The 22,156-nt window shown below is 37.5% G+C and overlaps 2 protein-coding genes across 3 annotated transcripts; both read right to left on the bottom strand.

The window, feature by feature from the left end:
• Nucleotides 1-4,598: 4,598 nt before the first annotated feature.
• LOC135471392 (limulus clotting factor C-like) lies at nucleotides 4,599-20,485 on the bottom strand. 2 transcript variants are annotated; one of them, XM_064750611.1, is made up of 17 exons: nucleotides 20,394-20,485; nucleotides 17,064-17,127; nucleotides 16,627-16,768; nucleotides 16,166-16,323; nucleotides 15,575-15,742; nucleotides 15,164-15,332; nucleotides 14,656-14,823; nucleotides 11,831-11,999; nucleotides 11,352-11,526; nucleotides 8,606-8,716; nucleotides 8,270-8,373; nucleotides 8,030-8,123; nucleotides 7,627-7,835; nucleotides 6,602-6,870; nucleotides 5,997-6,288; nucleotides 5,670-5,780; nucleotides 4,599-5,348 (listed from the first exon to the last, which is right to left on the bottom strand). In XM_064750611.1, the coding sequence occupies exons 8-17, from the start codon at nucleotides 11,964-11,966 to the stop codon at nucleotides 5,194-5,196; spliced, it is 1,656 nt and encodes a 551-aa protein (XP_064606681.1). In that variant the 5' UTR covers nucleotides 11,967-11,999; nucleotides 14,656-14,823; nucleotides 15,164-15,332; nucleotides 15,575-15,742; nucleotides 16,166-16,323; nucleotides 16,627-16,768; nucleotides 17,064-17,127; nucleotides 20,394-20,485; the 3' UTR covers nucleotides 4,599-5,193. The 2 variants fall into 2 exon arrangements, with proteins under 2 accessions (XP_064606681.1, XP_064606682.1); XM_064750612.1 differs by lacking the exons at nucleotides 14,656-14,823; nucleotides 15,164-15,332; nucleotides 15,575-15,742; ... (2 more) ...; nucleotides 17,064-17,127; nucleotides 20,394-20,485 and adding an exon at nucleotides 14,084-14,105.
• LOC135471076 (clotting factor C-like) lies at nucleotides 14,645-17,109 on the bottom strand. Its single transcript, XM_064750123.1, has 5 exons — nucleotides 17,064-17,109; nucleotides 16,627-16,768; nucleotides 16,166-16,323; nucleotides 15,575-15,742; nucleotides 14,645-14,823 (listed from the first exon to the last, which is right to left on the bottom strand). Exons 1-5 carry the CDS (start codon nucleotides 17,107-17,109, stop codon nucleotides 14,645-14,647), a joined length of 693 nt encoding a protein of 230 aa, XP_064606193.1.
• Nucleotides 20,486-22,156: the final 1,671 nt, after the last annotated feature.

A 22,156-nucleotide genomic window follows, 5' to 3' on the forward strand; every position in this document is an offset into this window, starting at 1 on the left:
TCATAGCTTTCCTTTCCACAGCATTTGGTATGGTGGCCATACCGAGTGCGTATCTGATTTTCACAACAAATCTCGGATCTTTTGTAATACGGTCTGTTGAGACAACAACCGAAGTGTCCACCTTTCACGAGGATGGAGCTGCCGCAGCAGTGTTGGTAATATGTATGATATACATCATATCCACAGCAGGCAGAATAGGCGTCTATCCTTTGTCTGACTACACCATTGCAGCATATCTCGTCACGAGGATAATACCACCGGTTGCCACAAAATCCTGCCAAGAAAACAAGATAAGTGGTCTCAGATTGGGCTGTAAACCATGACTGACCTTAAAACATCTCAGCCAACTGCGAAAGATATTTTCAGCTTAGACAATCAAACAAAGTAATGAATTGTGGCTAGTGTACATTTTTGGAAGAAAAGTAATGTTAAATGAAAAACGGTATGGCGTAGAGGTTGCACCCCTGACAGTTAGATCTTCGCAATCATCAATCTTGAAGTCTTAAACTTTTTCCCCGGGCCCTGCCCGGTTTCCTCCCACCATAATGCTAGTCGCCGTCGTATAAGTGAAACGTTCTTGAGTAAGTAATTATATTGAAGTTTTGTAGGTCTACAACCAAAAACTATCACAAAAAAGAAGGCTTTTGCCGTGGGGTGCATAAAATGTTGTGGCTTCAAGCGTGTCGAGTTATTGGCATGGATAGTTTTCGAATAAAGAGGATTTCAGTCTGTAAGAGATTAAACCATATAGGAACTGTCACAGTAAACCGCATAACAGAGAAACTGGAATCATTGTGCGAAGAGTGATTCTAGAAGCATTAGTGCATGAATTACCAAATCACGTCATGTGGCGATACAGAAGGTGCCACGCTGTCACACAAGACCATTGCATCCAGGTTTGTAACTCGTGGATATAAAGCGACCCTCTATCAAATCGGCCGAGGCTCCAATTGGCATATTGAAGAACAGCTGCGCTTTATTCCATATAGGCTATGGAATGACCCATTTTCACCCGTAATTTTTCTTTACTGCAGGTTTAATACGTTGTCGACTAATTAACATACCTTGTGGAGTGGACCAAGAATGGGGTAGCCACGTGTTGGCAGCGGTAACAGGCCATAACGACAACAACACGACGAACACGCAAATCCTCATCATTCCGTGTCTGTAATAATCAGTAAGATCTGCACGTTAAGATATGTGCCTGATATTAATACTCAATTTTCATGTTATGTCATTACAACAACAGAGTGATGCCCATTAGCAAAACGACGTCTTACGCTTTACGGTACTATCTGACCTCTTAACATAGTAGTATTCGTGCTTAGATCAAGTATCATTCTTTTTTCAATATTGGGAATCCATTGACACTCATTATATACAATCTGCGTCTAATCTTGTTTGACTACTTTTCTATAATTCATGTACTTCCCCATTTTAAAACTGGAATTGATCACACCATGATGTAAAGCGACGAAGTAACGTCATCACACATATCTGATGATCTACTTCACCGTACTGTATTCTCACTTAACGTGGAATGTATAAGCTAGAGGTGTAGGCTTTCCACGACATAGTTAGAAAATACAGCAACCTGCCCTGGTGTTTCTCCCGGATCTGTCCGGTTTCCTCCCGAGATAATGCTGTCGTATAAATGGAATAGTCTTGAGTACGTCGTAAAACGCCAGCCAAATAAATAAATAAATAGTTAGAAAATAGCAAAATCAACTGTCGTGAAGCTACTGATAAATGCAACAACAATATACCATTATGGGTAATTCTGGATAAGTGATGTCTAGTACATTGCTATTTAAAATATTTTTTATCTAATTCTGCTACAGTCATGGGGGCAAGAAAAGTTAGAATTTCTACTACAATTATTTAATTATGACATGTCACGCTTAAAACAAAAGTCATGCTATAAGTTTGGATGAAACATTATTATTCAAAACGATTTAACTTCATTGAATCATTGTTTAAAAAGGCTCCTGTTCGAAATGCTATCTTACACATGGTTACTTGAGGGCTGTTCATATCGCATTTAGGTACACCCCAGGTACACATGACAGTGACCTCGCATGGGTGGGAGAATCCGCACCTACACAGAAGGTAAACACAACCAATTCTTCAAGTATATAGCTAACAAACCTGCTGTAAAGAGACATTCTCCCCAGCGTGATGTGGATATGGGGGATAAATGCTTCTTGAACTTCTAGCCTAATGGAATATACTTGCCTTATTCACTGCAAAGAATATGAAATCGCGCACCAGCCACTGCTTGTAGAGAGTGAAACTTTACCCTCTGTTGAAAGAAAACCTGTTGCACCAAGTTAAATGAACAGATACATAAACAAAGGTGTATTGGAAATGTTGACGAACCCAATTAGGCATATGTATAATGTCGTGAGAAAAGGCTATTCATATCGAGATAGTAGCAAATGAAAAAAGCAAACCTGATAATGAATGTTTGTTATATGATACACACCTAGTCAATCAACCCAGTTACCGTCGGCAGAAAGGTGCGATGATGAGATGATTATATAGGTGGATGGAGGCTTAGGCCTCTACCTGACGGACAATTGGCTCCTTGCACCTGGCCACTATTTTTATCCGCACGGAAAGGTCAGAAGAGTATTATTTTTTCGCCAATTTTAAATGACCCAGATATAACTGTGTAATAAAGTTGAAGTGTCCGTATTAACTGCACAATAGGACTTCTTAAACGGCTTATACACAATCTTTTCAGGTTTGCAACTGAAAAAGGGACCTGATATCAAACAGAACACCTCAATGAACTTGACTTTCTTAAGCTAATCAAATAAAAAGTATACGTAATCATAAAGGAATCTTGGCCCAATTCAGTTATAAGCAAATGATGTTTTTAGGCGGAGTGTAAACTGCCACTATATATGCATTGGCGAAAGGCCATGTTACACCAGTTAACGTGTGACACCAATTAACGTGTGACACCAGTTAACGTGTTACCATTTCCCAGGTAATACACTGTCGTCGCTGCTCTGGTTTTACTCTCCATGCTGTCCGTATTGTGACCACTTGCCAGCTATCATACTGTCGTCACTGCTGTGGTTCTACTCTCTGTGTTGTACGTCTTTAACTATAGGCCTACATATTATGGCAATTTTCTGAGCCTGATTGTCCTCCATCGATGTCCAAGGCAATATTCAATTGTTGTACCTGTACATAGATACAGAGGAAATGGTATGTTGGGCCTCACATTTGCCCATTTCCACGGTTTCAGTCCCATAGCCCTTAAGCGTGTTCGAAGCCATCTCTCGCTGCTACAACTTGACCTTTAGACCCATGTCAAGAAGTTTACTCCGGCACCACAAATTTCCTTCGCCCATAATCTTGATCACTGTCACCGGAAGTAAACAATTCTAGAGCAGCGCGTTAAAACTCAATCAATCGTCCAGATTTTAACATTTGGTGCATACATATACATGCAGAGGTGGTCTGTCGCACCTAACATTGTCCATTTTCCGTTTGCCTACTGTATAAAATTAGGTATGGCATTGTGTCCTTGATAGAACTCCTTTTTTCGTTTGTTTTTTATTTGTGGCATGGTTACACAAGTTTGTCAGCATCTATATTCTATATCTACTATACATAAAAATCTATTTGTTCGAGCGTATATTGCATGCATAGACTCATCTGAAGTTTTGTTTGTAATGTGACACTATTTACACAAACATTTCTGCTCCTCTGGCTCAGTTTTGAACATGGAGATCACATTGGTCCTTTGTGTTTTGTAATTTCTCTGTACATTATACAATAAGGATTTGGTTACCTCCACTTGATCGATAGAAAGGAGATCGGATATTCTAGTACGAGTATAACTCTCTTGTATGTAAATATGGCCAGAATCTCTGGTCCTCTACTCCATGATTGTGTCTAATTCCGCTTAGCCCGGGGCTAGGGGCCTTATACCGTGCTGAATTGGATATATGAACATTTGCGATCAAAATGTAGCCGACATACACATCGACAACTTATATACTAGAATGGTACACGGTTTGAATACGGATTTTACTCATCCGCCTAGAACATACCTAGCGTCTTTCCAACATCAATGAAAACTGATGACTGCTTCTATTTGCATGGTGCCGCCCTATTTTAGAACTTTTTATACTTCTTTATACTTTTACAGTTCTTTAGTAGTGCTAAACGTTGTTTTGGGAATTGGCCTTGCGATTATTGACTTAAGGCATCCATCTTGGTTGAAGGCTGGTATGCGTAAAATAGAATGGTTATCTGATGATGTAAGCTGTTGCTACGATAAGATCACTTGAGGTCAGGACTTTTCAATAATATTCATTATAGATGAAGTGCCAGAAATACAATTCAGCCAGCCAAAGGAAAAATATAAGTGCCCAATGTCAAATATTCACAAAGATCTCTTTATCTTAATTAACTTCAAAAGATATTCCACACTTTAGTCAATTGAATGAATGAAACCTGAAGTGACTTTTGAAAAAAAAATGCCATACACAATTTTAAATATGTCTCCTTATGTAATATTATATATATAACAAAGAATATAAAAATAAATTATAGGCTTTTCACAATATTTTTCTTTATTTATTTATTTATTTATTTGTTGTTTTACGCCGTACTCAAGAATATTTCACTTATACGACGGCGGCCCTCGTTCACTTATCCTCCGCCAAGCGCCAGTCTTCGAGCGAAAAAAAACGCCTGTAATTCTAAATAAATCCTGGTTTTGTCGAGCTTACTAGCTTCACACGTGCATCACATCATCTTCATTAATCGTATGTGCGCGTTTTTGTCACAAACAAAATGGGAGTAAGTATGTCGTGGTTGATTACGATCAAGATATCGTGACGAATCGCAGAGGTGCATAAAAAATTCTTTTGTTGAGTGTTAGTAAAGTACAGGTATATAGCTGGGCACAAACACGTACGGAGGACATCATGTGAACAATGAGAACTCCTTTACATACAACATGAGATATATTTCACCATGAATAATGTTTTGATGTGGTATTTGCAAAACGCGTAAAAACCACTACACATTTACTTTCCGAATTCGGAACACAGAATATACACTACAAAACCGCCACAAACACCAAAACACAGCACAACAACGCTTCTTCCCAGCTGCCTTCTTGAGTCTTCCGCCGCACATTCGTACTCCACTTCACCATCTTCTCCTTCATCCCACAGTTTTGTATTTAGATCCTATCGTATCTGCAATGAACTTCAAAAATCTCGAAATCCGCGTGTATCCGCCATACTGATTGACTACGGCGCATTTTATAGGACTCCCCCAGCTCACCATACCCACGAGATGCCAACTTCTGTTGTCACCTGTGTAAGAAAACAAAAGTCAGATATATACCTAACCAACATAACCCTTTACAAACGCGCTAAGACTGTTGTACTGTTTCCCACGTAGCAAAAACAAACATTTTGAGGAATACATATGATCACAAAATGTCAAGAGAAGACAATTATGCCAAGTCCGAGACAAACTTAGAGTAGATGTAATGTAAAAATTATAGTTCTCTTATCAATAAGTTAGACATCAACTTGTATAAGGCAGAGGCTAGGTATATGCATACTTTGAGAGACAGTTAATTGTAATATGAGTTTTTATAGAAAGACGAAGTAGGTTAGATCGTTACTAACGAGTTCCAGACAACGCCATAGCAGGCCCTCCAGAATCTCCATAACACGCATCTGTCTTTCCATCGGTTTGTCCAGCACAAAACATGTTATCAGTGACCGAGACCAGTAAGCCTTGTGATAAATGCCAACAGAAAATAATCATGTTTTAAATACAAGAACTTTTGCAGAACATTTGAAACGGACATAATTTGCAGAAAGCGTACAGTATATCACCATTACTAGTTTAAAGGATAGCACATGCCCATCCTTATATCATGAAAGTATTTTGTTCGTAAAAAGAGAACAATAAAAAGTAATGAAGTCGAGTTTGTTTAGTTAAATACTAACCACTGCTGTAGTATTTATTTTTACATTCTGCGTTGGAGATTGTCTTGACTTGCGCAACACGGAGAGCTTTCGACACCGTTCCGTTTTCCGTGTATCCCCATCCAGCGATGGTCAGAACTGAACCAGGGTTTATCAAAGAATTGCCCAACATTTCACCATTGGAATCAAAGCTTGGCAGGCAAATAGGGGATATTCGAGCCGTGAATGTTACTTTGGTAGACAGTTTCAGAAGGGCGATATCAAAATCGAGGTACAGCGAGTCGAAGTTCGGATGAACTGTGATACTGGCTACCTGCAAAATTTAAAGGATGTATATATATATATATATATATATATATATATATATATATATATATATATATATATATATATATATATATATATATATACTGTTACAACAGTGTTTTGCTTTCTTTTCACATTTGTATATCTCATTGTAAGTGTAATATACCTGACAAATGTATGCGAGTAGGCCTCCACTCCTCATCATTTATCACAGAAACGGGCTATATTTAATATTGTCACACAATGGTAGGCTGGTAAAAAACAAAACTTAAAACAAACTCGCCATGAAACCTGGTTAAAGACAGCAACTAACATAATACCTCGAATTTTCTGACGGAGTTGTCGTCCCTTTGATAATCTCTAAAATATTTCCCAAGGTAAACATTGACGTCCGCTGGTTGCTTATTCGAGACACAATCTGCGGCTGTGATAACCCACTGCTCATTAACGATGCTTCCAGCACATATTCCGAGGAATAAGCCATTCGACTGGCGAACAGCGATAAAGGCTTGCCACGGCCAATCACCCCGACGGGTCGCCTTTCCGTTTATTATCGTTGCTGATTTCAGGCGGTTAGGTTTTCCACAAACTGAAGATGTAGGAATATTTTGACAGCCATGGTAAAGCACAATTTTTGTCATATTATAAAGTCTACACTGAATAATTATATAATAAATATTCATGTATTTACAGAAACACAATTTACATGTACCAAAGATTAAACCACATGAAAAAACTACCATAACTTTCACACTTAGATTATTGGACAAACATACACTTAGATTATTGGACAAAATGTTGTAATTTACAGGACTATTTTCGACTGATTTCACTGAATTCAAACTGTTTAATTCTAATCTGTGAAATATATATAAAAAAGGAAGTGGCTGACTTGGTATTTCATTATTTCCTGTATCCTCACGTATATTTATGGACACTATTTTGGTAAATTTTATTCAACTGTTACTTTTCCTCATGTAAAAAAAGGTTATTCTAGCTGTATAACATCAGAAATAGTTCGATAGACACGCGTATTTCTGATCAGGCATTGTACACCCATCTTGCGGCAACATTATCACTAGTCAAAGATACCTGGTGATAAATATGTCTGACAAACGGCAACTTCATCAAGCTTTCGATGTTATTTTGGTCGAACTCACTTTTCTATGTTTTTTTCTGTATTTATATACTTAATAGTCATGCATAATAAAACGAGTCTTGGAGCACCAATTTTCATCAAGTTTTGGCTCAAAGTGCTCTTCCAAATCTATTTATTTGACTAGTGTTTTACGCTGGCTGACCTTTCCAAGTACAGTAACTTCCAAAAGTGTTTATGATAACATACCTGGTTGACACGAAGGCTGTTTACCCGACCATTCCCCTGACGCTTGACACGTGCGCTGGCTCGGACCATCAAGCTTGTAGAATGTGGAATTACAGGAATATGAAAGTATAGTATATATCCCGAACTGGTTAGTAGGCAACGGCAGCTGTGTATTATTCCTGGTCGATACAGGTGTCATCTGGCCTAATGGTAATCTTGATCTTGCTCCTCTTGATAACATGGAAATACGAATTTAGAACATAGTATAAACTAACTTCCTATCTTCGTCATCACTGATATTATTTGACTTTCGTTATGTCAACAATTGGTCAGTTAGGATTAGAGTAAAAAGTACAGAATCTTATACAACGGATTATCGTTGTACTCTAAGATCAACAGATTACTAGCTGTCAAGACGTCCTACCTGAGACCGCCGATTCGTACGTGATTTCCAAGCCTAGGTAGTCTGGTGGAACGTTGGCCATTTTCAGGAATTCCGGGATCAATGCACGTTACTTCTACAAAGACGTATCATAATGTATCAAAACTGTTTTACTGCATGTTTACCTGATTTTTAACTTGTAAAATTTAGTAAAACAAATTACAAACTGTTAATTGCATTATATATCTGAGCATAATAAACAAGAGTATTTTCCAAATATACCTTTAATACATCGAGGGGTACCAACAGACCATGTCCCATCTGCACGGCACACAGAAAATCCGATTCCGGACAAGGTGTATCCTTTGTCACATATAAACTCGGCCCTGCGCAGAAAAAATAGACCCTGCCAATGCTAATTTAAATCACACCGATATAATTTCTTAATGCCTTGGTGAAGACAATTTGAATCACACAAATATATTTCTAAACAATTTGGTGATGGAAACAAATAAAACAAGTATATTTGCTTAATCCCACGATGACAAAATCTCAGGCACCGTTTCAATCAAATAAATAATTAAAATAAATCAGAAGTAAGAATGTAAGTGTACATACCGCTGTCCTGTGGAGACGCCTTTCAGACCGTTCCGTACCACAACACGGCCGTTATTTGGGCTAACTGGTACCGAACATGCTATCTCCGTGGATGCTAGGATTTTTGTACATCTGCAATATAAGCCATCTTAACTGAGTTAAAAATTTAAAAAATAAATCTGATCATGCACATTTCTGCAAATCACAATTTTGTTAGTTCTACTTGGTAATCTTGGATAGCTTGTACATACAGACAGTGTTGGATCATAAAGAAAATAGGATGTTTAAAATCGACACTGTCTGTTGTTATGCATATCTTATATCGAGTACGTTACCAAATATTGGTTCCAAGCTATGATTAATAATTTTATTCAAAAACTAATGACTAAAGATTACTGTTAAGCTAGAAGTAGTAGATACATTCATTACGCTAAAATCGACTTACCATTATAGGAAAACTAAATGGTAGAAAGGCGATAATAAGGCTCCCTGAATGGCATTTTATTTCCTAACTGCAGAGTCTCCTGAATCATCCTCTCTTAAAACTTAATTGTTACATTAAACACTGTAAAGATCCTTTGAGACACTGTAAAGACAGCACCTTTGAGAGTTAAATGTATGCGACCAGATATTAAGTGATATTGTTTCAACACTCTTGAGGCGTTCATATTCCAACTCCATTAAAAGTGTTAAATTTTTTTAACTTTGTTTCAAGTGTTGGTGTAAGGTGTTGATTAACCAATTGTTAATGCAGTTGGAATGTGAACACTTTGAAAGGTTTTAAAACCTTAACTCAATAAAAGTCATCAGATAACTTTTATTGGTGCAGTCACTGGTAATCTATACAGTGTTAAAAGTAACACTTAAGTATGGTTCAGTAATTATGCAGATAAGAAATAAAATGCCATACCAACACTTTAGTTTTTGAGTGTATGCAATGGGTTGTATAAGCCTTCTGCATAATATCGATATCGTAAATATAAGAATATATATTACAGCTAGCTAATAACTAATACTTTGAAAAATTACGTTATTTAGATTTCTTAAATACTTAAAACTTTCGATTGCTTATCTCATATCAAAATTATTCAATACGTGTATATTTATTTAGAACACGAATAGACACCTACATTATGATTATATCGCATATTAAACTCGATAAATGGTAATTCATCCTGACGTACAAATCAGGGGAAATAACTCTCATTGCTTGAAAAGATTAACAAACCTCCCGTTCCGTGTCAAAAAGTGCACCACATGTTCGCCGTAGAATGTGACAAGACAAAAGTTAATGGTGACTTTGCTGCTGCATCCCCGAGATCTGGAGCCTTTGTATTATTTTCATGCGGTTGTTTATTAAATGTGATTGCAAAACTATTTTGAATACTTTTATATCAGTAATGTCTAAAAAGTGTATTTACATAAACAGTTAGAGTAAAACCCTGAGAAGAGGTCGGATTTCAACCGTTACGCGTGACCATTATTCAGCTATCTAACCGTCGTCGATGTTCTGGTCTTATTCTCGATGCTGTAAATTTTTTTTATATATTATAAACCTAATGTGCCTAGGATATTCCATCAAACGCCTTTACTCTAAGTTTCTTAAATTGTATTGTAAGTATAACTGTATTGTGGGTAAATATGAATGGAGTATCCAGACTGCAGGATAAAAGATACAACTGACATTTATGGTCTTGATTATGGACAACTTCTAACTAGCAGGCCTTTGATACGGTACACATTCTGAATACTGATTCAATTTCCAAACACTAGAACATGTCTTTCGGTCATCATTGAACACTGATAACTACCTTACTTACTTTATATACTTTTTATACTTTAGTATCTCTTTGGTAGATTGTGTTCAATGTTGTTTTAGAAATTGGTCTTGCGATAGTTGACCTGGCTCGTCTATTGCTGATGAATATCAGCATAGGCCCTATGCATGGCAACTTGGTATCATCCGATCTAGTTTCAAATTTGGGCAAAAGTCTACTAAGGCCATTCCTGATCCGGATATACTTTATTGTCTCAATTGATTTAATCAGGTGTTTTCAGATCTGTTTCATTGAAGTTAACGATTTGAAGTTATTAATTCTTCAATGCTTATTGTATTCAAGCTATTTATTATTATTACTGTGCTGTAATACCTTTTTCAATCAGTCAGTACTCAACAAATTATTATCATGGCTTCGATGCAATTTAGATAATCAATTTTAGATAATTATGGCATAACATATAGGGCAGGAAGACATTGAAATAAGATGTATCGAGCCAGTCTGCATATACACACGCACACGCACACAAAACACGTGTGTCATATGAACATAGTCTTGGACAACTCTATCTTGTGTTGTATTAACACAAGGTCTTGTTTGTGTTTAATTATTTTGTAACACAAACATGTGTATGCTTCACATTTATTTAACAGATGCTTCTGTTGGGGTAACTCATTTCTGTGTAGAATGAAAGAACACAAATTGTTGTATTGGATACATCAAAGAATGGTGTCAGAGCGCGATCGTGGCTGACACAAACACTCTTTCGGAAAGTTAAATAAATTGTGAACAAACCATGTTTTGTAATTTGTTATGAAAATCTTATATAGTATCTTATTAAGTTTGTAAAAGAGGCCACAAGTATTGTCTCTGTATGTGGTCACCAATAAATCTCACTATTTCTTATAGACAAAGCTGTATAACAGGCATCACTGAATGCACAACTACAAACTACCATACATAAGGGATCTTGGACCAGCCTATTTTACCTTGGATAGGATCGGTCCCATGTACCACTAGATGTGCAAGTAAGAGAAACTGGCCCACTTAGATCACTTGTGAATCCGGGCTTACAGCTTATTGACACTGTTGTTGTTGACGTATAAGTCGCCATCACAGGGTGAACGTTTCTGTTTCCTCCTTCCGGTGACGGACAGGTGATAACTGGAAGGTAAATTTCAATTAAATGCTACGTTGTCTTTGTGTAGAGTTAAGTATTAAAACACTTAGAAAATTCAGGCCACCAATGACACGCTTGCAATTTGGTGGGCAAATATTAATTATGGTGCACACCCTAAAGTGCTTTAAGACATGACATTCTGTTTTAATCCATTGGAAAGTAAAATAACAGAACAACAAAGGGCATCTCTATAACTGTTTATTACTATAATTTATCAACTGTTCAAGTCAAGCATATATACTTTACTGAAGAGAAGAACGCGTTTAAATGACTGACATTCACACTCACCACAGTTGGGTCTGACTCCAGTCCAACGCCTGTCCCGACACACCAATTCGGCATCCCCAGACAAAAACCCACTGAGTGTTACAGTAATACTGTACTCGGTCACCTTCATTCCAAATGTTGCCTTCGTAGCGCCCATTGTGAAGATTAGGTGGTTGACCGCAACCTAAGTCTAACAACATTAACACCAAACTGCTGAAGTAAGAGTAAATCAAAGTAACTACTTATTTTCGCCATGTACATTTTTCGTACAATAAATATTTTTCCAACACTAGAAAGTTGACTCAATAGTTCAGCCAAAGAACACAATACTAACAGTGAATAGTACTTGATTTAGCCAATGTCTGAATTGATTAGAAATTGATTAGAAAAATCGATTATTACGTAATAAAAAGATTATTATTAAATTTGTCTGTGTTCATGTTACATGTATTACCAGCGAAGTGTATTAACCCCCAGGTCAGATCTGCCCAAATCTCCAGGCCAGATCTGCTCTGGGTGTTCACCAGTAAGCTAGTCACATCAGTAACCAAGCCTTATGCTTGTGGGGGAGTGACCATGGCCTGACAGTGGGTGGGAGGTCACATGACCTCCACACCCCAGCCTTGCCATGCGGCCCTTTGTTTTAGCCCCATTCCCTCCAAGACAGCCAAGAAGTCAAGACGTGTTTTGCCAAGATCACAGCCAGTCTTCATTCGTACATTTCACCTAGGTAAGAATTTAACCCTTGTGGTCTCAGAACACTTCCATAAACTGATGTATGTAACTGTTGTTACATATGCACTTATCTGACTGTGCCATATAGGATATATTATGCACATCTTTTTGAGTAATTTAAGTTATTACTTCGGGTAGTCATTCACAAGTTAGTGTGATCTCTGCAAAGAGATACACACATTCTAAAAGGATTGGTTGAATAGATTTCAGGAATTTACACTAAGAAACAGGTGGGATAACAGCTTCTCCCATCAACCTGTTTACCGTGAAAATGTTTGGTTAGCTGTGTTAGTTTGGGGTAAACCTCCACATTGGAACTATTAACCCACTTATGTTCACTAGTTTTAAAAAGTGACCACTGTTTACTTAAATTAATCTGGAATTTCAGGATTATACGTATCAATTACTAGCTTTTGCCTAAACTTAACTTGACCTCCTTACTTCCAAAGCAGATAGTTCCTCTTACACTGGTTAATACATGGTCAAGCCTAATTCCTTTGTTTGAGCTGACCATGCCAGCCTCCAGCAGCTACAGACGTGTATTACCCCAGTGTATGTAAGCAAGGTGGTAGCACATCTGGAATGGATTCATTTCTCCTTGGCATCTATTGCCCCTGATGACCCCTGCTGGTTAATCTCATCCTATCAGCCCAGCCTTTATCAAGTGGCTAAACAAGATGGCTGCACCAGCAGTACACAGGCCAAATGAAAACTTAGTACCACAGCAACCACTTGTAACTGTTCTGAGTTTTTGTATTTAGTTATGCCTCAGTGATTGTCCTAAGACAACACAATCCTCAGAAATTATATATCACTGCAGATGCACATATACTGGAATTTATCATACTTTTGGACTTTGACATTTTGAGTCCAGTGTACATGTTCTCTATGGCCAGTCAGTAAGCATTTGTTATTATTGTTGATAGATACATATATATAGATATTAACTTTGTATATATAGTTAATATGCATATGGGCTATCGCGTGGTAATATTGTGTTTAGTTTATAGATATTATCAAAATCCCCTGTCTGACAAGCATGTTGATGTTATATCGTCCGACTGATGTAGACCTGGTCAATTATTGTTCCCTTATGAGGAATTGCATACATATATCTCATTGATAAATGGGTTATCATGTTTAAATGTTTTCCGTCATAATTTGTTATTCTGTCTAAATGCGTAATTTGACATTTTGACTACCTTAAGAACAAGCGTTACCAGCACATACCATACAATGGCATGTCACATGCATCACATACATGTGGTTATCATGCGCGACCCGTATCATTGTTCCTCATGCGGTAACCGTTCTGGGTTGTACAATATGTATACAGCCCCTAGCATAAAAATGTACCACTTAGATTATTATTGCGTACATTAGCCTACACTATTGATTTGTAACCTGTATGTTAAATGATCGAAAGAGTAATTTACGAATGTTATGTTTTGGTTGGAGGTGAAGGTCAGCTGGCCTTCATGAAGGTCATTTCTATTAAGTCTTTGAAAGCTAAGTTCTAAATTATTTACTCATTAATACTTGAAAGCTCTAGTAGCTCTCCATTCCCTCCAAGACAGCCGAGGAGTCAAGACGTGTTTTGCCAAGATCATAGCCAGTCTTCATTCATACATTTCACCCAGGTGCTGTACCGTCTTGACTGCCAGACGTTACCCTCTAGGCTGCTTCTCCTTGTGAGTCCCTCAGCGGGAACACTGTCCAAGCTCAGAAGGAAGGAAGGAAGGGAAGAAACATATTTACAGATACTCCTACTCTTATACTGATTACATCTGTCTCACATAATAAATTCTCAGGCCGTGGCACTTGTGAAAACCCACCAGAGCATTTGCGTGTCTTTGTCCAGCATATATTTAACACTTGTTCCCCCAAAAGCCAGTCACGTGTCCACCCGACAACGTAAGATAGTCTCGCAGGTGATTCAACCGCAGACAAACAGGTCTTACAGAAGCAATATACGAATTTCGCCTTTGTATCATAACTTCCTTTATACACCACAGATCCTGTTTCCTCAAATACTCCATTATGACTTTGGACAAAATGAAAACGAAAAAATGTTTAATAAACTATGGTCAACATAATGACTCAATGTTTACCACATGATGGCACAACACCTATCCATCGACTGCCATCACAGATTAGTTCCGGGTCACCAATTAGGGACCGTCCTGTTTTACAGATGTAACGCACTCGCCCCCCGTTTGTCCAGTTAGAACCGTCATAATGCCCGTTAGGTATATCTGGTGGAGGACCACAGCCTTTTACTGAAAAACAATATATGCATCACACATGCCTTTGGTAAATTTTATGCTGTTGCAATACAACGTGGCTATTCTCGGTTTTCTATTGTTATAAATTCTCTTTTACATATATTTTATTTCTATATATATTAAGCAGACATTCCCATATCGATTGTCGGCCATAATTAGCGTTTCGGTCAATAATGACAAAATTAATTTCCGAAAGAACTTTCACAAAGAAAAACGCCAAATTAAGAAGAAAGTATATGTACAGTAGATGTTGTTTTTGCACGTTTGCTGTATTTCATTGCTAAAACATACATTGCCAGTCAGGTGTCTTGGTCAGCAGAATATTTTTACTCACAGCACGTTGGAATTTGACCTCTCCATTTTGCATTGCGGCACACGAGAATCGCATCTCCTTGCATATACCAGCTTTTCTGGGCACCGATAAAAAGCCCTTGCTCCTTCCGTCCAGTTCGAGGCCCCGAACTCACCAGTGCTTAAATAAGGAGGTGACCCACAGCTTAATTCTGCAGAAGGAAGACATTACGGCTTAATTTACAAACCTGTGTCACAGTTATACCTACAGTGAGAAATCGGTTGTCTGTTGCATTTGTACTGCTTAATCCAGTAATTCATATTCTTTTGGGATGTGCAGGGATTTGAAGAATAGATGTGAGAAGAAGAGTATGCCTTTTATTGAAACACGTTAACAACACACATCCACACTGTTAGTCTTCCATAATACAAAGAATATGTAATACGAACTCACTGCATGTCGGGATCTTGCCTGTCCAACGTCCATTTTGGCAAACCAGCTCGGAATCTCCGCTAAGTATCCACTGATACTTGCAATAATAACGAACACGATCTTCCTCCTCCCAGTCAGAACCTTCATAAAAGCCATTTTCTAAGGGTGGTGGCCGACCACATGTCTGCTCTGCAAGGGTTAATATCAATTTGTATCTTCATTTACAATCAACAGATTTCGACCAAATTTCAGCGTCTTCATTGTACAGATTAAAGTAGATGTTGTATAAACCAGACTGAACATTTTGGGAAGTTTTTGCAATGCACAGGCCAGCTCAGTGTTACTAAATTCACCTCCTCCTATTTCATCTATTGTAATTTTCATCGTGTAACTTAGGATAGCAAATATATATTTCTTTAAGGTCCATGGAAGGAAATGCTTCAATGCTATGCCTCAAGTAAATTACGCAAAAATGCCAAACGATATATTTATCGAATGAAGAGGAAACGTACATCACTTAACATATCCATGCAATGTACAGATATATACATTACATATATATGGCATATGTTTGAATGTAGATCTATGCATTATTGAGGCGACCCAGATTACCATTAAGGCACCTCTTGCCATGACGCCCCTGTGGGCAGGATTCGCATCCCCCGTCCTTGCTGTTGTGGCACGTCTTGCAGTACCGGAATTGTTCGCAGATAGACTGTGAGGTATAAGGTCCATCACAGGGTAGACAACCAGCGCTCACGTTGAAGCACCTGCACAGAAACATTCCCAGTATCTACTCAACAACAGTGTACTCAAAGACTTTGTGGTGTAACTATAGAAAGGACAGAAGCGGAAGTAGAATACAGTATATTGTACGACTGAGACTTACATTGCAAACTACAAAACCGTTCTTAAACCAGTGTTTTACACATTAATTGACTGAGAACTATAAAGAAATAAGTAATACGTAACCACCTAAATGATCAGGCAAAATGGAGAAATTTAAAACAATTATTGACGGACTAACATGAATTAAATACTAGACCAATGTGCTCCATTTAAATAAACATTACATTTTTACAGTGACGACTGTATTTCTTCCATCAGTGCCACAAGGACAGCTGATGACGTTATCATCACACTCCGTACTCGCTACTCTCAATACAACATTGCTTGTGACACCTGTGACCACTATAAGAACGCAGAGACGTCGAGCTGGAAAGATAAAGCAGACGATATTTAGTTCAACACAGAGCTAATTCTTTATTTATTTGTATGCTGAATGTCTACAAGACGGTAGTCGATGTAATAATAATAATAACAACAACAACAGAATTTTTAAGACTTTACACATGATGATTCCACTGTGAAAAATGTTTTTTTTTTTTAAAAAAAAGGCACACGGTCACTCGGAATTAGTTATCTGGATGCTTAAGAAACCCGTTGACTGATTTTGGCTAAATTATCAAATTATACGTGATGTAAAATACTAGGCTGTGCGTCAACTTACCTAACTCGACAGTAACCGTAGCAGCCATCTTCTGCATGTTACGCATCGAGGCTTATGGAGTAGCCTACGTTATAAACATAGGGATGGGCTAATTGTGAAAATCATTGGTGTAACGCATGAGCTAGCAAAACAAGAGGATGGGCAATACAACAGAGATGCAAATATATATATATATATATATATCCAAAGCCATCCTTAAGCCATGTCCTTAATTACAGATAAGAACGCCCCCAAAAATAGGTTTGTTGAAGTTAATGAAACTGAAATGTCATGTGCGATAGATTTGTGTTCAGTGTACTGTTGACATCTTGCGGGTACAGTTCTCGCATAATTGCCCGTAGGCGTTCGTTGTTTATTATACATTTTTGTCACAATGTAGAAAAATTGAGGGGCTAGCTTCATATGATTAATAACAAATTTGACCTTTCATTACGGAACTGCTTCATTGCCAGGCCCCGTATAGCTCGCTTATTTCTTTTAAATAAATGTTGATTACAATATCCTTTAAGGGAGAATTTTTGTCCGTGACTTTTAAAAATATTCTGTGACAAAGAACCCTTCAATTCAAGTTTGAGTCACTTAAGTGTTACATGTATTTTCATCTTTTAATCAAGACGTACCTATTTGGAAGAGGGCTTGGTAAAAGGTAAACACTTAGATAGCTATGTCTATGAAACAGACAGTGGGATGTGTGATCTATATCGTACATTAGGACTGGAATGTATGCGAAATGCACTTTTCTGTAGCAGTGTGATCTTACCCTTATTGGCAATTAGGCAGAGGGGGCTGAACATTTAAGAAATTGACCTGTCATTAATTTATTTTCTGCGTGTAAATTACTTTTAAGACACCGTTTTTTTATATGAGAATTACACTTATCATTTATGCCACAGCTTACATCCTGTTAGACGCTGTATTATTACCTAAAAATAAAACTTTTTAGCCGTTGAAAAAAGACGGGGATTCCCCTCGCTATTGCGTCGCTGCTATCGTCACAGAAGAACTTAATAGAGGGTTAGAGCGCAGTTTTTAGTCGAGCTTTGGACTGTCTTTCATTTTTCGGATATATTCAAGTGATTTATTTACATTTTTGTGCAAATAGTCAAATTTCGAAATCCCTGCTCCTTTTGAGAAAGGTATCGGTCACACTACATAAATTTTATTTGAAAAAACATAAATTAAAAAAAAATAAACTAGATAACAGCCTGTCGTGCTACAGAAGAATAAATGTAATGTGGAACCCTAGTCATTTCCGATGATTATGTTGCTGAAAGTACTTCAGTAGTCATAGCTTAAAGCAAGTGAGCACCGTCCAGTAGAACAGGGCGGCTTGGCATTGAAGCTGCGATCATTTGCAACATAAACATAGCTTCGCATGGCTGAAGAAGCCTCTGTCGGATGTGTGATATGGTTGCATTGCTTTATTATATTTCTCAGAGAAAGTAATTTTCTGCTCATTCTCAATACAATAAAATAAATCCCCACTAGTACTTCAAACACAAGCAAAGCAGAAGTCAACAATCCGTTACGGAGCATAATTCAAACCAGCTGTGAGAATATATATCGGCCTCTGTTCAGTCTTAATATGATCCAAAAAGCGTGAGCCAAACGACATATTCAAGGTCATTTATGTAAACACATATCCTTCTTATAGCTTGGTAACACCAGTAACTGAAATTTGGACAACCATGATAAACTAAGTTGAACAAAATATACTATACGTTCATTATCCACATCCTTAGTATTTTAAAATGGAGTGGATTTCATAGTGTCCCATCCATAAATTGCAAATATATACGGATCTTAAACAATCAGAACCATAGGTCACTACGGAGTATTATACTGTATCATTATATAAAAAGATTTGATCTTATCTAATTAATGGGGATTTCATAATATATATTTGTGTCAGAAATACTTTTGTGGCACATTATGACCTTGACAACTGAACGGACTAAGGTAAGTTAAATGATAGTTTTGTCCTTTTTGTCGGGGATGGCCTTTATTTGTAACAGTTCGGTGGTGACGAATACACATTTAAGTAATTGCAAATGTCGGTATAATGTCAGAATAAGTATTATACCTTGTATGGAGTGGCAAATTTTTGCTTTTGTACAGCGACATTAGGCCTATTCCGTTTCTAAGACAGAAAATAAATATCTATCATGTTATTTCAAGTGCTAAGGTTCCGATACGTTAACATTATTAATGTAAAAAACAAAATATGTATCATAGAGGGAAAATATTATATGTGAAAATGTGCAATAATGAGTGTCGTCATATGTAATAAACATCATGTTTCCAATTTTGTTTCGAGTGGGTATGGTTTATTACATTAAACATATGTAACAGGTGCATGAATTGACATTGACATGCAGTGAAAGCATTACACTGTATAAAGTATGTATAAAACAGCCACTGTATAAAAGGGTTATAGTCAGCATAGTTCAGGTCGTGGCTATTTCAAACGCTGCACATTTGTCTACAGTATATATTAAACATCTAACGTTTGCAAGGCGATCGTCGCTTTGCAGGCTTGCTTCAGGAAGTGCTGCTATAACATTTGCGCACCATCTGCGCCAATCTGTTCTTGTTTTGGTTTCTCTAATAATCTGTCCTCTTAATTCTTTTCATATGCTTAATGATCAATCTAACGGAGACTAAGCAATGGTCTGCCGCAAATCGAGTACTGTGAGTTAGACAGAAACATACTTATTTTGTATTTTGAATAATTCGCACTAATGTGCAGATAATGTAAGCATATTAAGAGACATGTCAATTAACTAGACCAGATACAATCTCGTAATTTATATGCTTCAATTCAAGGTAATGGATTATCTGTAACTTGAAAAGCTTTATATCTAAATGTCAACAAGCATGAAATGTGTGTGACTTGGTATGACCACCAGATAAATTAAAAGTCACACAATATAAATGTGGATATGCACTGACTTGGCATTTATTATCTTGTCGCCTGTGTTCATTTAGCTTAAATTTTCGCGTTATATCTGATTTCTACTGTAACCAACTAATCATGCATTCACTGTTAATATTAATTTTGTTAAATATTGAAAAACCAAATATTTTTATCGTATTCTAAGTATGTTGGTTTGCTAAGTGTAGAAATATAAATACAAACCCCATTTAAATATTGATTTAAACATGGTTTACAGAACTTGCAACAACAACCGACTGTCGGATGAAAAAACGTTAATGCATTTTGTATATGCGTTTAAGGTCAGGCATATAATGTTGATATAAATTTATAAGCGCCAGTCGCGTTACAGAAATGAGTTTAATTCATCGCACAGCGGTGGTGGCAGGAATTACCTATACGCCCATATACGGCCGACATTTCAAGTTGATGTGTGTTGCAAGGACTTCCATCCTCATCAGAAGCGTTATTCTGACCAAATTTTCACGACATCTATAACACCTGCGAACGTACATGTAATAATATGATGTATATGTATTTACTTGTGGCAGTCCTCCAGTAAATCAGCGCAGTTGTTATCGCAACCTACATAGCTGCACGTTACATACTCCACCACGTTCCGGGTTCCATGCCTAAGCTGGAGTACCGCTGTTAGATGAGAAACATATTTGAATCTTTAACCTCCACCTTTGCACTATTTTCTGCTTGTCAGATGAAAGATTATATGTACACTGTACACAATAAAGCGCGAGATCACGAAAGGGACTACCTACGTCAGTATTCTTTTTACCTTTGATTAAACATGCAGGTAGTTAATTCTTGGAAAACCCTAATGTATATATTTGAACAAGAAGTTTGTAGAAAAGAGCGTTGATTTGCTGACGTGCAAATCATGTCGATTAGGTGCGCCTTTTTTCAATTCCTAAATTAACACTTGGAATCACGGGATTCGTTTTGTTTGTATTGCGGGGCCTCCATGACTCAGTCGGTTAAAGCGCTAGCGCAGCGTAATGACCCAGGAGTCTCTCACCAATGCGGTCGCTGTGAGTTCAAGTCCAGCTCATGCTGGCTTCCTCTCCAGCCGTGAGAAGATCTGTCAGCAACCTGCGGATGGTCGTGGGTTTCCTCCGGGCTCTGCCCGGTTTCCACCCACCATAATGCTGGTCGCCGTCGTATAAGTGAAATATTCTTGAGTACGGCCTAAAACACCAATCAAATAAATAAATTGTTTGTATTGCTTTACCTACTGTATGTGACAATATGTAGATCACACATCCTAAAAAGCGCAGTCATATCCCAAACGCTTTACAAAAGTCTTTATACATACACTTCTCGTTGTTAATATTTACATTCTTTGAGTAATAATGACATCTTGTTTGAAGTAGGCATTAAAAATCCCGTGTAATCTGTCTGTGCTGTATACTCCCTAACTTACGGGAAATCCAGAATATGTGCAGCCCTTGATGAAGCCTCCCGGAACTCTACAAATCTCTCGTCTAATTGGACAAAAAGACTTATGACGAAGAGGCAATCTCCTCAGTGACCTTGTATACCGTGAGTCAGAGGTCAAACACACAGAGTGCGGTTTACACGTTGGATTACCGCTGCAGTAGCTCCCATTTACGTCATACATTAGCAGAATTTATACTTATCATTAAACTTAGCACATACAAGCGTATTGCCTTGAGAACCCAGCTATCCTAATTTAAGGTGCACATGGTATAGATTACATATGTAATTATTTAAGCAAGAAATTCGTCAGTTAAGTTAATTCAGTGAGTGGAATATCTGTGTTTAAGTCTCTAAAACTTGTATGCATACAGATAGAGATTTCACCAAAACCATTTTGTACTAATCAGATACAGTAATTATTTTAACTGGCGGCAAATACATATACCACACATTTTTGGAGCATTTAGATCATCATTATGTCAGATCGCACATATTTGCTAGCATGTCTATATGTACTAGTTTAGAGACGTTTTACGTCTAGTATATCCACGTGTTGACAGTATATGAAGCTTTTAACCTCAGAATCCAATGTTCGTCTAATATCTGAATTTAAGGATTCTTCGTTCAATATACGTACATAGAGACATAGCACTGTGTCTTTATATATATAGTCAACCATCCCGAATGGTAATCATATCCTGGGGCG

This window comes from Liolophura sinensis, chromosome 7, assembly GCF_032854445.1.
Source record: "Liolophura sinensis isolate JHLJ2023 chromosome 7, CUHK_Ljap_v2, whole genome shotgun sequence".
In the NCBI taxonomy this organism is placed as follows: domain Eukaryota; kingdom Metazoa; phylum Mollusca; class Polyplacophora; order Chitonida; family Chitonidae; genus Liolophura; species Liolophura sinensis.